Source organism: Pseudophryne corroboree, chromosome 4 (assembly GCF_028390025.1).
Source record: "Pseudophryne corroboree isolate aPseCor3 chromosome 4, aPseCor3.hap2, whole genome shotgun sequence".
Lineage (NCBI taxonomy): Eukaryota > Metazoa > Chordata > Amphibia > Anura > Myobatrachidae > Pseudophryne > Pseudophryne corroboree.
This window is the reverse complement of record NC_086447.1, coordinates 316588867-316604871: the sequence shown is the minus strand read 5'-3', so window position 1 is coordinate 316604871 and position 16005 is coordinate 316588867. Positions and strand designations below refer to the sequence as shown.

Sequence of the window (16005 nt, the reverse complement as noted above, 5' to 3'; positions counted from 1 at the left end):
GACTATGAGAAATAGAATTATCGGTAAGTAAATTCTTATTATTTTGATCAATTAACAAAATGCAAAGTAAATGAACAGAAGAGAAATCTAAATCAAATCAATATGTGGCGTAACTACCCTTTGCCTTCAAAACAGCATCAATTCTTCTAGGTACACTTGCACAAAATCAGGGATTTAGTAGGATTATAGAGGGTGATTCAGACCTGATCGCATGCAGGCGGTTTTTTGCAGTGCTGCAATCAGGTAGTGTCCGCCTACAGGGGGAGGGGGTAATCGCTGTGCAGGGGTGCGATTGCTTGTGCAGAGAGCTGCACAAACAAAAGTTTGTGCAGTCTCTGCACAGCTCAGGACTTACTCAGCCGCTGCGATGATCCGGCCAGGAGCTGACGTCAGGTACCCTCCCTCCAAACGGCTGGGCACACCTGCGTTTTTCCGGACACTCCCTAGAAACGGTTAGTTGACACCCACAAACTGCTTCTTCCTGTCAATCTTCTTGCCATTGCGATTGCTTTCTTCGTTAAATCCGTTGCTGTCTGGAGATCCCCGTCGCTGGCGGCCGACGCGCCTGCGCATTGTGGAGCATACGCATGCGCGGTTCAGACCCGATCGCACCGCTGCTATAAAGGCTAGCGTGCGATCGTGTCTCAATGACCCCCTTAGTCAGGTGTATGACTAACCAATCATACCAAAAGGTGATAATGATCATAATTTTCTTATGTAGGGTGAAACACAGTCATTAACTGAAACAGAAACAGCTGTATAGGCAGCGGGACCTCACGCTGTGTCTCTCCCTACTTTAGCCTCAGCCCACTGGCTGGTTCAGCCTCGTGCTGGTTGTTGGAAAATAGGGGAACCCATGCTGTTTTCACCCTATTTTCCAAGACCAGCCCAGGCTCAGAGCCTCTTGGTAGGTTAAAATTTGTGGGGAAGAGCTCCCACACTTTTTAACCCTTAATACACGTAATACTATAAAGCTCAGTGCTCTGTGCAGTGCTTTCACTCCACAGCAGATTGACAGCGGGTTTGTTGTCGGATATAGGGATTTGAGTATTAACATCAGATTTCAAATGACAGTCAAAACAGATCCATAGTAAATAGTGTTGTTGTTTTTTTTTAGACTATCAAATGGTGATTTATTAAATTTACCCATCGGAGTCTGGCAGTGTTCCTCAGACTGGATGCAAGAGGAACATGTTTTGTGTGTCATATTATTAAGAGATGGACTAATAGGTCAGTTTAGCAAGACAGGTTGTGCTTATTCTTCCCACGTGCACTACAAATGTACTCTTTCAACATTTATTTGAATTATTTTATTGCATCTTAAACTTTTTATATAATTTAGGGCAATTCGTTTGTCAAGTAGTTGTCATTTTACACGGTACTGAAAATCTAATTGAACAAACTTCAATATTAAGATCTTTGAGCATAATCCATTAGAGTTGTATCCAGCTGTACAGACACACTTACTGGTAAAATGTCTTATTAATGTTGAAAGACAAACCACACTTTGAAAATCATAAAAACAGGGTTTATGTGATCTTTAAAGAAACTGTTACTTTATTCCAGATTATGAAAAACACTTTTGATAACATGATGAAAGAGGAATCGTTGTACCAAGAGAAGGTGAATGGAATGCGTCCCTGCATCACACAGCTTAAAAAAGAGACAGATGATCAAAAGCACAAGTTGGAAAGAGTCATGAAACAGGTTAATATCCACAATTGTGCAGGAGAAACATGTATTATACATTATAGAAAATAGAGCTATGGTTTCTTCTAGGGCTCTTTATTGTTTCAAGTGATTTTATGCTCAACAAAAGCTCAAAGCAGAAACAAAATGCTACTTTGTAGCATAAGGACATGCGTTTAATACCTTCACCTTTCCGACCGTAATGCACAAATCATCTTAAGTTAAAAATAGAACCTGTGGTAGATTTAATAATAAACATTTAGAGCATATCATTTCATCCAAATACTAATTGTAGGTATAGAAATCCCCAGGTTTACAGCGTCCCTGTGATAAGTCTGCGTTATTGTATGTAGCACTGGCTGTCCTGAAATGGAGTGACGGTTTGTTGGTTTGTTTTTTAATGGAGTTGCTTCTTTTATAGCTTCCTTCTCAATTCATAAGCAGAACATGACAATGGAGATCCTAAAACCCACAAGCTGTTTGAGATATAGTATTTATTTTGGTTTAAAACAAAGCTTTAATTTGTTGTGACATACATATAAGTATAGAAAAATTAATTTTGAACAATTTTTATAATTACTAAATTCTTTTCGTTTTTTTTGTAAGCCACTGGAGACCATCGTAAGTTATTTGTCAGCCAAATCAACATGGTTTCTAGGCAAAATAACTTCATGTTTTAACTCTAAAAGTGTACACTCCCTCGTCTACAAATCTAACAGAGGTGTTTCATATAATAGTTTTTACTTGCAGTTTGGGGGGCCCCATTATTCCAGGGTGAGGGATTTTATATGTGAGTTCAGGGAGGAAGTACTGACTACCTATTATACAATGTAAACCAGCTGGTAATGACTCATAGCTGGTTACAGTTTGCACCACAGTATAAATATTAAGGGAGGTATTCAATTAGCTCCAAAGTGAGAACAGATGCAAAACAAATCCCTAATAACTAGAGGGTTTCCGGGTGCCGCGACCCTGTTGACACATGAATCTGTGAACTTCTCATGGATTCTCTGTATTAATGTTGGTTAACAAGTTAACGGGCATTAACGCAGGGCTCGCAAGTAACTGATTTCCTCCTAACTTTGAAGAGCTGTTCAGCTACCTGTATATCAGTTTACCAGAACCTATGGCACCCCGGGTTTTGTTGAACAAGAAGCCCCAGTATGATAGGTGGTGCTGGAACACGTAGTCCCACAACACCAGGAAAGCAACAGGTTGTTTTAGGTCTGCACTATTGCCTTACTAAGCCAAGTTTATGTGAAAATGAGGCTTCATATTTTTTACATGCGCCAGATCTCATTAAGACACTATTCTAAAGATATGGAAGGTGCTGTTTTGTACTGTAGTGGGGAATATAATTATACAGTAGTTTATTTGTATGGAACAATAAGGGTTCTGTCGCACAATATATAGTTGACAAAACCTAAAATAAGATTACATAGGTTTTGTTTTGAACATGCTAATTATCTTGCACTGGAGATGAAGGGCAGGATTGTAATGCTGCCCGAGTTTGGTGGCTGTGCGGGATGCCGGCCGAACTCAGATGTTTTTTTAAATGGGCAATCACTTACAAGGCAAAACCATGCCTTGTAAGTGATTGCCCCTTTAAAAAATTGTCCAACTTTGGCTGACATCCGGCATGAGCGGTATTACATCCTGCCCGATAATTAGATCTTTATGTTTTTGCTTACAATCCTCTCCTCTCTAATTATCCGTAACTTGTATAGGAGTGGGGTGCAATCATTGTAACATAATTGTCATACGCTTTAAAAAAATATAAAAAATAATGTATAGATAATAAGTTATAAATGTAGTGTACTCAGGATCTAAGGGGTACATATACTGAAGTGCAGGTTTATAGAAGTGGAGATGTTGCTCATAGGAACCGATCAGAATCTAGCTATTCTCTTCTAGAAGGTGATAAATGAGAAGTATATTCTGAGCTCCCTGAACTCTAAAATTAAAACTTTGTTAAAATGAAAAAGGTTTTTTAAATCTTTCTCTTACATCCTAGAGGATGCTGGGGACTCCGTAAGGACCATGGGGAATAGACGGGCTCCTCAGGAGACATGGGCACTAAAAAGAACTTTAGATATGGGTGTGCACTGGCTCCTCCCTCTATGCCCCTCCTCCAGACCTCAGTTTGATATTGTGCCCAGAGGAGACTGGGTGCATTACAGAGAGCTCTCCTGAGTTTCTCTGAAAGAAAGAATTTTGTTAGGTTTTTTATTTTCAGGGAGCCCTGCTGGCAACAGGCTCCCTGCATCGTGGGACTGAGGAGAGAGAAGCAGATCTACTTAAATGCTAGGCTCTGCTTCTTAGGCTACTGGACACCATTAGCTCCAGCGGGAGTCGGAACGCAGGTCTCCCCTCGCTGTTCGTACCGGAGCCGCGCCACCGTCCTCCTCACAGAGCTGGAAGATAGAAGCCGGGTGAGTATAAGATAGAAGACTTCAGATCTTCTCAGAGGTAACGTGCAGCGCCATTGCTCCCACACACAACACACAGCGGCAGGCACTGATGGGTGCAGGGCGCAGGGGGGGGGCGCCCTGGGCAGCAATAATAAACCTCTAGGACTGGCCAGTATAGATATATAGGCTCTGCGGGCTGTATATTTAAATCCCCCGCCAGTTTTGAAGAAATCGAGCGGGACCAAAGCCCGCCGCTGAGGGGGCAGAGCTTGATCCCTCAGCACTAACCAGCGCCATTTTCTCCACAGCACACCGCTGGGAAGCTGGGTTTCCCGGACTCTCCCCTGCTGAACACGGTGACCGAGGGTTTTAAAGAAGGGGGGGGGCACATAATTTGGCGCAGTTATTATATAAAGAAAAGCGCTATATATCTGGGATTTTTCCAGGATCTTTGGCGCTAGGTGTGTGCTGGCATACTCTCTCTCTGTCTCTCCAAAGGGCCTTGTTGGGGAACTGTCTCCAGATTAGAGATTTCCCTGAGTGTGTGGTGTGTCGGTACGCGTGTCGGCATGTCTGAAGCGGAGGGCTCTTCTAAGGAGGAGGTGGAGCAAATGAGTGTGGTGTCTCCGTCGGCAACGCCGACACCTGATTGGTTGGATATGTGGAATGTTTTAAATGCAAATGTGAATTTATTACACAAGAGGTTGGACAAAGCGGAGTCCAGGGAATGTACAGGGAGTCAGGCTCTGCCTTTCACTATGACGCAGGGACTTTCTGGGTCTCAGAAGCGCCCACTATCCCAAGTAGTTGACACTGATACCGACACGGATTCTGAATCCAGTGTCAACTATGATGATGCGAAGTTGCAGCCTAAATTGGCTAAAAGTATTCATTATATGATTATTGCAATAAAGGATGTGTTGCATATAACAGATGACTCCTCGGTACCTGACACGAGGGTACACATGTTTAAAGAAAAGAAGCCTGAGGTTACTTTTCCCCCTTCTCATGAGCTAAATGAGTTGTTTGAAAGGGCTTGGGAAACTCCAGACAAGAAACTGCAGATTCCCAAGAGGATTCTTATGGCGTATCCTTTCCCGACTAAAGACAGGATATGGTGGGAATCCTCCCCAAGTGTGGACAAAGCCTTGACACGCTTATCCAAAAAGGTAGCGCTGCCATCTCAAGATACTGCAGCCCTCAAGGATCCTGCTGATCGCAGACAGGAGACTACCTTGAAGTCTATTTACACACATACTGGTACATTACGCAGACCGGCGATAGCGTCGGCTTGGGTTTGTAGCGCTGTAGCAGCATGGACAGATACCGTATCTGCTGATATTGATACGCTGGATAAGGAAACCAATTTTATTGACCTTGGGTCATATTAAGAATTAAGGATGCTGTCCTATATATGAGAGATGCTCAGAGAGACGTTGGCCTACTGGGTTCCAGAGCCAACTAGATGGCGATTTCTGCTAGGCGAGCCCTATGGACCCGACAATGGACGGGTGATGCAGACTCGAAGAGGCATATGGAGGTTTTGCCTTACAAGGGTGAGGACTTATTTGGGGAAGGTCTCACGGACCTGGTTTCCACAGCTACTGCAGGTAAATCAACTTTTTTACCTTATGTTTCCTCACAGCCTAAGAAAACGCCACATTATCAGATGCAGTCCTTTCGGTCGCATAAATCCAAGAGAGTACGGGGATCTTCCTTTCTTGCCAGAGGTAAGGGCAAGGGGAAAAAGCTGCCAACTACAGCTAGTTCCCAGGAGCAGAAGTCCTCCCCGGCTTCTACAAAATCCACCGCATGACGCTGGGGCTCCGCTGAGGGAGTCCGCTCCAGTGGGGGCACGTTTTCGACTTTTCAGCCACGTCTGGGTTCAATCACAGGTGGATCCCTGGGCAATAGACATTGTTTCCCAGGGTTACAAGCTGGAATTCGAAGAGGTGCCTCCTCGCCAGTTTTTCAAATCGGCCCTACCGGCTTCTTCCCCAGAGAGGGAGGTAGTTTTAGCAGCAATTCAAAAATTGTGTCTTCGACAAGTGGTGGTCAAGGTTCCCCTGCTTCAGCAGGGGATGGGGTATTACTCAACCCTGTTTGTGGTCCCGAAACTGGACGGTTCGGTCAGACCCATTCTGAATTTAAAATCCTTAAACCTATACTTAAAAAGGTTCAAGTTCAAGATGGAGTCACTCAGAGCGGTCATCGCCAGCCTGGAAATGGGGGGATTATATGGTGTCCCTGGACATAAAAGATGCATACCTTCATGTTCCATATATCCGCCTAATCAGGCGTTCCTGAGATTTGCTGTACAGGATTGTCATTACCAATTTCAGACATTGCCGTTTGGGCTTTCCACGGCCCCGAGGCTTTTCACCAAGATAATGGCGGAAATGATGGTGCTCCTGCGCAAGCAGGGAGTCACAATTATCCCGTACTTGGACGATCTCCTAATAAAAGCGAGATCAAGAGAGCAGTTGCTGAACAGCGTAGCACTCTCCCTGAGGGTGTTGCAGCAGCACGGCTGGATTCTCAATCTCTCGAAGTCAGAGTTGGTTCCAACGACCCGTTTGCCTTTCTTAGGCATGATTCTGGATACAGACCAGAAAAGGATTTTTCTCCCGATGGAAAAGGCCCAAGAACTCCTGAACTTGGTCAGGGACCTCTTGAAGCCAAAAAAGGGTGTCGGTGCATCACTGCACTCGAGTTCTGGGAAAGATGGTGGCGTCTTATGAGGCCATTCCATTCGGCAGGTTCCATGCAAGGACTTTTCAGTGGGACCTTCTGGACAAGTGGTCCGTGTCGCATCTACAGATTCATCAGATTATCAGCCTGTCCCCCAGGGCCAGGGTATCTCTCCTGTGGTGGCTGCAGAGTGCTCACCTTCTAGAGGGTCGCAGGTTCGGCATTCAGGACTGGGTTCTGGTAACCACGGACGCGAGCCTCCGAGGATGGGGAGCAGTCACACAGGGAAGAAACTTCCAAGGTCTATGGTCAAGCCAGGAGGCTTGTCTACACATGAACGTACTGGAATTAAGGGCCATATACAACGGCCTTCGTCAAGCGGAGAATTTGCTTCGCGACCTACCGGTTCTGATTCAGTCAGACAACGTCACCGCAGTGACTCATGTAAACCGTCAAGGCGGAACAAAGAGCAGAGTGGCAATGGCAGAAGCCGCCAGGATTCTTCGCTGGGCGGAAAATCATGTAAGCGCTCTGATGGCAGTCTTCATTCCGGGAGTGGACAACTGGGAAGCAGACTTCCTCAGCAGACATGATCTACATCCAGGAAAGAGGGGACTTCATCAGGAAGTCTTTGCAGAGACTGCAAGTCAGTGGGGACTGCCTCAAATAGACAGGATGGCGTCACGCCTCAACAAGAAACTTCCGAGGTATTGCGCCAGGTCAAGGGACCCTTAGGCGGTAGCAGTGGACGCCCTGGTGACACCGTGGGTGTTCCAGTCGGTCTATGTGTTCCCTCATCTTCCTCTCATCTCCAAGATATTGAGAATCATAAGACGAAGATGAGTAAAGACAATTCTCATTGTTCCAGATTGGCCTCGAAGGGCCTGGTATCCGGATCTGCAGGAAATGCTCACAGAAGATCCATGGCCTCTTCCTCTCAGAGGGAAGCTGTTGCAACAGGGGCCCTGTCTGTTCCAAGACTTACCGCGGCTGCGTTTGACGGCATGGCGGTTGAACGCCGGATCCTAGCGGAAAAGGGCATTCCGGATGAGGTCATTCCTACTCTGATAAAGGCTAGGAAGGACCTGACAGCAAAACATTATCACCATATATGGAGGAAGCATGTGTCTTGGTGTGAGTCCAAGAATGCTCCTCCGGAAGAATTCCATCTGGGCCGTTTCCTTCACTTCCTACAGACTGGAGTGAATTTGGGCCTAAAATTAGGCTCCATTAAGGTTCAGATTTCGGCCCTATCCATTTTCTTTCTGAAGGAATTGGCTTCTCTCCCAGAAGTCCAGACTTTTGTGAAGGGAGTGCTGCATATCCAGCCTCCTTTTGTGCCTCCTGTGGCACCATGGGACCTTAACGTGGTGTTACGGTTTCTTAAGTCTCACTGGTTTGAGCCTCTTCAAACGGTGGAATTAAAGTATCTCACTTGGAAAGTGGCCATGTTGTTGGCCTTGGCATCGGCAAGGCGAGTGTCTGAGTTGGCGGCTTTATCTCATAAAAGCCCCTATCTGATTTTCCATGTGGATAGAGCGGAGTTGCGGACTCGTCCTCAATTTTTCCCTAAGGTGGTTTCCTCTTTTCATATGAACCAACCTTTTGTGGTGCCTGTGGCTACGCGGGACTTGGAGGATTCAGAGTCCCTTGATGTGGTCAGGGCATTGAAAATTTATGTAGCCAGAACGGCTCGGGTTAGGAAAACAGAGGCACTGTTTGTCCTGTATGCAGCCAACAAGGTTGGCGCTCCTGCTTTTAAGCAGACTATTGCTCGCTGGATCTGTAACACGATTCAGCAGGCTCATTCTATGGCTGGATTGCAGTTACCAAATTCAGTAAAGGCCCATTCCACTAGGAAGGTGGGCTCTTCTTGGGCGGCTGCCCGAGGTGTCTCGGCATTACAGCTTTGCCGAGCGGCGACTTGGTCGGGTTCAAACACCTTTGCAAAGTTCTACAAGTTTGATACCCTGGCTGATGGGGACCTCATGTTTGCTCAGTCGGTGCTGCAGAGTCATCTGCACTCTCCCGCTCGTTTTGAAGCTTTGGTATAATCCCCATGGTCCTTACGGAGTCCCCAGCATCCTCTAGGACATAAGAGAAAATAAGATTTTAAACCTACCGGTAAATCTTTTTCTCCTAGTCCGCAGAGGATGCTGGGCGCCCGTCCCAGTGCGGACTAAATTCTGCAATACTTGTATATAGTTTTGGCATACATAAGGGTTATGTTACAGTTTTGATCAGTCTCGGGCTGATGCCGTTTTGTTTCATACAGTTAACTGGTTTGTATATTCCATGTTATACGGTGTGGATGGTGTGGGCTGGTATGAATCTTGCCCTTGGATTAACAAAAATCCTTTCCTCGTACTGTCCGTCTCCTCTGGGCACAGTTTCTCTAACTGAGGTCTGGAGGAGGGGCATAGAGGGAGGAGCCAGTGCACACCCATATCTAAAGTTCTTTTTAGTGCCCATGTCTCCTGCGGAGCCCGTCTATTCCCCATGGTCCTTACGGAGTCCCCAGCATCTTCTACGGACTAGGAGAAAAAGATTTACTGGTAGGTTTAAAATCTTATTTGTTGTTATTGATTACTATAGTGCCACGTGCCTATTTCTCACTAGCAGCAAAATACAAATCACTGGTATTATATTTAATATATAATTTATATTTATATATAATTTAATTATATTATTGAAAAAGTAATTGTGTGGCATGTGCCTCTTTTCCACTGTGCCCATCAAAGTAACCACATGACATACTACTACATAAGGCAAGACAAGAGAATCTTTTGTCTCAAAGAAACCAAAAAGGGATTTGACTGAAAATACATCGGGACCGGATGTAATGGAGTGCGAGACGGCCGAAGCTCCGAGACTCTGGCCAAACTCGTATGTTTTTTTTAAAGCAGCAAACGTTTACAAGGCAAAACCTGTTTGGTTTTGCCTAGAAAACGTTTGCGGCTTTAAAAAAAAAAAAAACATACGAGTCCGGCCGTCTCGCAATCCATTACTTCCAGCCCATTGTTGCAGTATATTATATGCACAATATAGCCCTGCTGTCACTATATTTCTTTCATTGTAGATAATGTGCACATGGACAAAAAATACTATGCAGCACATGATGCATTTAAACAAGCAGCTGATATACACATCCACAGTAGATAAAACATTAGGAGGAACTGTGAGAGTTACACAGCAATTTCTCTGACGTCCTAGTGGATGCTGGGAACTCCGTAAGGACCATGGGGAATAGCGGCTCCGCAGGAGTCTGGGCACAACTAAAAGAAAGCTTTTAGACTACCTGGTGTGCACTGGCTCCTCCCACTATGACCCAGTTAGATTTTTGTGCCCGGCCGAGCTGGATGCACACTAGGGGCTCTCCTGAGCTCTAAGAAAGAAAGTATAATTTAGGTTTTTTATTTTACAGTGAGACCTGCTGGCAACAGGCTCACTGCAACGAGGGACTAAGGGGAGAAGAAGCGAACCCACCTGCTTGCAGCTAGCTTGGGCTTCTTAGGCTACTGGACACCATTAGCTCCAGAGGGATCGACCGCATGGAACTGGCCTTGGTGTTCGGTCCCAGAGCCGCGCCGCCGTCCCCCTTACAGAGCCAGAAGCAAGAAGAAGTCCGGAAAATCGGCGGCATGAAGACTTCTGTCTTTACCCAGGTAGCGCACAGCACTGCAGCTGTGCGCCATTGCTCCTCATACACACTTCACACTCCGGTCACTGAGGGTGCAGGGCGCTGGGGGGGGGGGGGGGCGCCCTGAGCAGCAATAAAAACACCTTGGCTGGCAAAACAATCACAATATATAGCCCCAGAGGCTATATATGTGATAATTACCCCTGCCAGAATCCTTAAAAAAGCGGGAGAAAAGTCTGCGAAAAAGGGGCAGAGCTATCTCCCTCAGCACACTGGCGCCATTTCTCCCTCACAGTTCCGCTGGAAGGAAGCTCCCCTGGCTCTCCCCTGCAGTCTACACTACAGAAAAGGGTAAAAAAAGAGAGGGGGGGGCACTACATTTAGGCGCAGTAAATATTATAGCAGCTATAGGGGACATAATTCAGTTAGTCCCTGCATTATATAGCGCTCTGGTGTGTGCTGGCATACTCTCTCTCTGTCTCCCCAAAGGGCTTCTGTGGGGTCCTGTCCTCTGTTAGAGCATTCCCGGTGTGTGTGCGGTGTGTCGGTACGGCTGTGTCGACATGTTTGATGAGGAAAATTATGTGGAGGCGGAGCAGATGCCTATAGAAGTGATGTCACCCCCTGCGGGGCAGACACCTGAGTGGATGGTTTTATGGAAGGAATTACGTGCAAGTGTCGACTCCTTACACAAAAAATTTGACGACATGCCAAATGCGGGACAGCCGGCTTCTCAGCTCGTGCCTGCCCAGGTGTCTCAAATGCCATAAGGGGCTCTAAAACGCCCGCTACCTCAGATGGCAGACGCAGATGTCGACACGGATACTGATACCAGTGTCGACGACGATGAGTCAAATCTAATGTCCACTAGGGCCATTCGTTGCATGATTGAGGCAATGAAGGAGGTATTACACATTTCGGATATAAACCCAAGTACCACTAAAAAGGGTATTATGTTTGGGGAGAAAAAACTACCCGTAGTTTTTCCCCCATCTGAAGAATTAAATGAAGTGTGTGAAGAAGCGTGGGCTTTCCCCGATAAAAGATTGGTAATCCCTAAAAAATTACTAATGGCGTTCCCTTTCCCGCCAGAGGATAGGGCACGTTGGGAAACACCTCCTAGGGTGGATAAAGCGCTCACACGTTTGTCTAAAAAGGTGGCACTTCCGGCTCCGGATACGGCCGCCCTAAAGGAGCCTGCGGATAGAAAGCAGGAGGCGATCCTGAAGTCTGTATATACACACTCAGGCATTATACTTAGACCAGCTATTGCGTCAGCATGGATGTGCAGTGCTGCCGCTGCATGGTCAGATTCCCTGTCAGAAAATATTGACACCCTAGAGAGGGACACTATTCTCCTAACCATAGAGCATATAAAAGACTCAGTCTTATACATGAGAGATGCACAGAGGGAGATCTGCCGGCTGGCATCTAAAATAAGTGCATTGTCCATTTCTGCTAGGAGAGGCTTATGGACTCGGCAGTGAACAGGGGATGCAGATTCCAAAAGGCACATGGAAGTTTTGCCTTATAAGGGTGAGGAGTTATTCGGGGATGGTCTCTCAGACCTAGTTTCCACAGCGACAGCTGGGAAATCAGCATTTTTACCCCAGGTTCCCTCACAGCCTAAAAAAGCGCCGTTTTATCAAGTACAGTCCTTTCGGACCCAGAGAAACAGGCGAGGAAAAGGCGGGTCCTTTCTGTCCAGAGGCAGGGGAAAAAGGCTGCAACAAACAGCAGGTTCCCAGGAGCAAAAGTCCTCCCCCGCTTCTTCCAAGTCCGCCGCATGACGGTGGGGCTCCACAGGCGGAGCCAGGTACGGTGGGGGGCCGCCTCAAAAATTTCAGCGATCAGTGGGCTCGCTCACAGGTGGATCCCTGGATCTTGCAAGTAGTATCTCAGGGGTACAAACTGGAATTCGAGGCGTCTCCCCCCCGCCGTTTCCTCAAATCTGCCTTGCCAACAACTTCCTCAGGCAGCGAGGCTGTGCTAGAGGCAATTCACAAGCTGTATTCCCAGCAGGTGATAGTCAAGGTGCCCCTACTTCAACAAGGACGGGGTTACTATTCCACACTGTTTGTGGTACCGAAACCGGACGGTTTGGTGAGACCCATTTTAAATTTGAAATCCTTGAACACATACATAAAAAAGTTCAAGTTCAAGATGGAATCGCTCAGGGCGGTTATTGCAAGCCTGGACGAGGGGGATTACATGGTATCCCTGGACATAAAGGATGCTTACCTGCATGTCCCCATTTATCATCCTCACCAGGAGTACCTCAGATTTGTGGTACAAAATTGCCATTACCAATTCCAGACGCTGCCGTTTGGACTGTCCACGGCACCGAGGGTGTTTACCAAGGTAATGGCGGAAATGATGATACTCCTTCGAAAAAAGGGAGTTTTAATTATCCCGTACTTGGACGATCTCCTAATAAAAGCGAGATCCAGGGAGCAGTTGTTGGTAGGAGTAGCACTATCTCAGGAGGTGCTACACCAGCACGGTTGGATTCTGAATATTCCAAAGTCACAGCTGGTTCCGACGACACGTCTACTGTTCCTGGGAATGATTTTGGACACAGTCCAGAAAAAAGTGTTTCTCCCGGAGGAGAAAGCCCAGGAGCTGTCATCTCTAGTCAGAGACCTCCTGAAACCAAAACAGGTATCGGTGCATCACTGCACGCGGGTCCTGGGAAAGATGGTAGCTTCTTACGAAGCAATTCCTTTCGGCAGGTTCCATGCCAGAATCTTTCAGTGGGACCTGTTGGACCAATGGTCCGGATCGCATCTTCAGATGCATCGGCTAATAACCCTGTCTCCAAGAACCAGGGTGTCTCTGCTGTGGTGGCTGCAGAGTGCTCATCTCCTAGAGGGCCGCAGATTCAGCATACAGGACTGGGTCCTGGTGACCACGGATGCCAGCCTTCGAGGCTGGGGGGCAGTCACACAGGGAAGAAACTTCCAAGGACTATGGTCGAGTCAGGAGACTTCCTTGCACATAAATATTCTAGAACTAAGGGCCATTTACAATGCCCTAAGTCAGGCAAAACCCCTGCTTCTACACCAGCCGGTACTGATCCAGTCAGACGACATCACGGCGGTCGCCCATATAAACCGACAGGGCGGCACAAGAAGCAGGACGGCAATGGCAGAAGCCACAAGGATTCTCCGATGGGCGGAAAATCACGTGCTAGCACTGTCAGCAGTGTTCATTCCGGGAGTGGACAACTGGGAAGCAGACTTCCTCAGCAGGCACGACCTCCACCCGGGAGAGTGGGGACTTCATCCAGAAGTCTTCACACTGATTGTAAATCGTTGGGAACGGCCACAGGTGGACATGATGGCGTCCCGCCTAAACAAAAAACTGGAGAGATATTGCGCCAGGTCAAGGGACCCTCAGGCGATAGCGGTGGACGCTCTAGTGACACCGTGGGTGAACCAGTCAGTTTATGTGTTCCCTCCTCTGCCTCTCATACCAAAGGTACTGAGAATAATAAGAAAACGAGGAGTAAGGACAATACTCGTGGTTCCGGATTGGCCAAGAAGAGCTTGGTACCCGGCACTTCAAGAGATGATCTCAGAGGAACCATGGCCTCTGCCGCTCAGACAGGACCTGCTGCAGCAGGGGCCCTGTCTGTTCCAAGACTTACCGCGGCTGCGTTTGACGGCATGGCGGTTGAACGCCGGATCCTAAAGGAAAAGGGCATTCCGGAGGATGTCATTCCTACGCTGATTAAAGCCAGGAAAGATGTAACGGTAAAACATTATCACCGCATATGGCGGAAATATGTTGCTTGGTGTGAGGCCAATAAGACCCCAACAGAGGAATTTCAGCTGGGTCGATTTCTGCACTTCCTACAGGCAGGAGTGACTATGGGCCTAAAATTAGGCTCCATTAAGGTACAGATATCGGCTCTGTCGATTTTTTTCCAAAAAGAACTAGCTTCACTACCTGAAGTTCAGACATTTGTAAAAGGAGTGCTGCATATTCAGCCCCCCTTTGTGCCTCCAGTGGCACCCTGGGATCTCAACGTGGTGTTGAATTTCCTAAAATCACATTGGTTTGAGCCACTAAAGACCGTGGATCTAAAATATCTCACGTGGAAAGTGGTCATGTTATTGGCCTTGGCTTCGGCCAGGCGTGTATCAGAATTGGCGGCTTTGTCATTTAAAAGTCCTTATCTGATTTTCCATATGGATAGGGCAGAATTGAGGACTCGTCCCCAGTTTCTCCCTAAGGTGGTATCTGCTTTTCACTTGAACCAACCTATTGTAGTGCCTGCGGCTACTAGTGACTTGGAGGATTCCAAGTTACTGGACGTAGTCAGGGCCTTGAAAATTTATGTTTCCAGGACGGCTGGAGTCAGGAAAACTGACTCGCTATTTATCCTGTATGCACCCAACAAACTGGGTGCTCCTGCTTCTAAGCAGACTATTGCTCGCTGGATTTGTAGCACAATTCAGCTGGCGCATTCTGCGGCTGGACTGCCGCATCCTAAATCAGTAAAAGCCCTTTCTACAAGGAAGGTGGGCTCATCTTGGGCGGCTGCCCGAGGGGTCTCGGCTTTACAACTTTGCCGAGCTGCTACTTGGTCAGGGGCAAACACGTTTGCAAAATTCTACAAATTTGATACCCTGGCTGAGGAGGACCTTGAGTTCTCTCATTCGGTGCTGCAGAGTCATCCGCACTCTCCCGCCCGTTTGGGAGCTTTGGTATAATCCCCATGGTCCTTACGGAGTTCCCAGCATCCACTAGGACGTCAGAGAAAATTAGAATTTACTCACCGGTAATTCTATTTCTCGTAGTCCGTAGTGGATGCTGGGCGCCCGTCCCAAGTGCGGATTGTCTGCAGTATTTGTACATAGTTGTTGTTCACAAAAGGGTTATTGTTATGAGCCATCTGTTGAGAGGCTCAGTTAAATTTCATACTGTTAACTGGATATGGTATCACGAGTTATACGGTGTGATTGGTGTGGCTGGTATGAGTCTTACCCGGGATTCAAAATCCTTCCTTATTGTGTCAGCTCTTCCGGGCACAGTATCCTAACTGAGGCTTGGAGGAGGGTCATAGTGGGAGGAGCCAGTGCACACCAGGTAGTCTAAAAGCTTTCTTTTAGTTGTGCCCAGACTCCTGCGGAGCCGCTATTCCCCATGGTCCTTACGGAGTTCCCAGCATCCACTACGGACTACGAGAAATAGAATTACCGGTGAGTAAATTCTTATTTTTGCTGGTAGTGACAAATAGGCACGTGACACTATGTTAGAAGTTAGTGGAATAGATGCTAGATGGCAGCAGCAATTTAAAATCCATGTAGATGTGGCATGTGCCTCTTTTCCACTGAGTCACTTAGGTATCAAGTTACCAATACCCTTTGCAGACCGCCAGTAATAACCCGGGTTATTGCACATGAACAAGCAACAACCCGCGTTGCGGTGCAGTCTGAAAGGGGTAGCACCTGGGAAGGACTTATGTACAAAATCTGGGTGCACCCTGGCAATGCGGTCTAAATGTGGTATAGTATGCACCCTGATACTTGTAGTCAGAAGTGAAGGAGGACCAGCGATGTCTCTGCA

At 47.0% G+C, this 16005-nt stretch overlaps 1 protein-coding gene across 1 annotated transcript in view; it reads left to right on the top strand.

The window, feature by feature from the left end:
- The window catches only part of CCDC39 (coiled-coil domain 39 molecular ruler complex subunit), a 180122-nt gene that overhangs the window by 118136 nt on the left and 45981 nt on the right, over nucleotides 1-16005 (top strand). The window contains exon 17 of the mRNA XM_063916326.1: nucleotides 1567-1707. Within this exon, the coding sequence (XP_063772396.1) occupies nucleotides 1567-1707 (141 nt within the window). The remainder of the gene's footprint in view (nucleotides 1-1566; nucleotides 1708-16005) is intronic.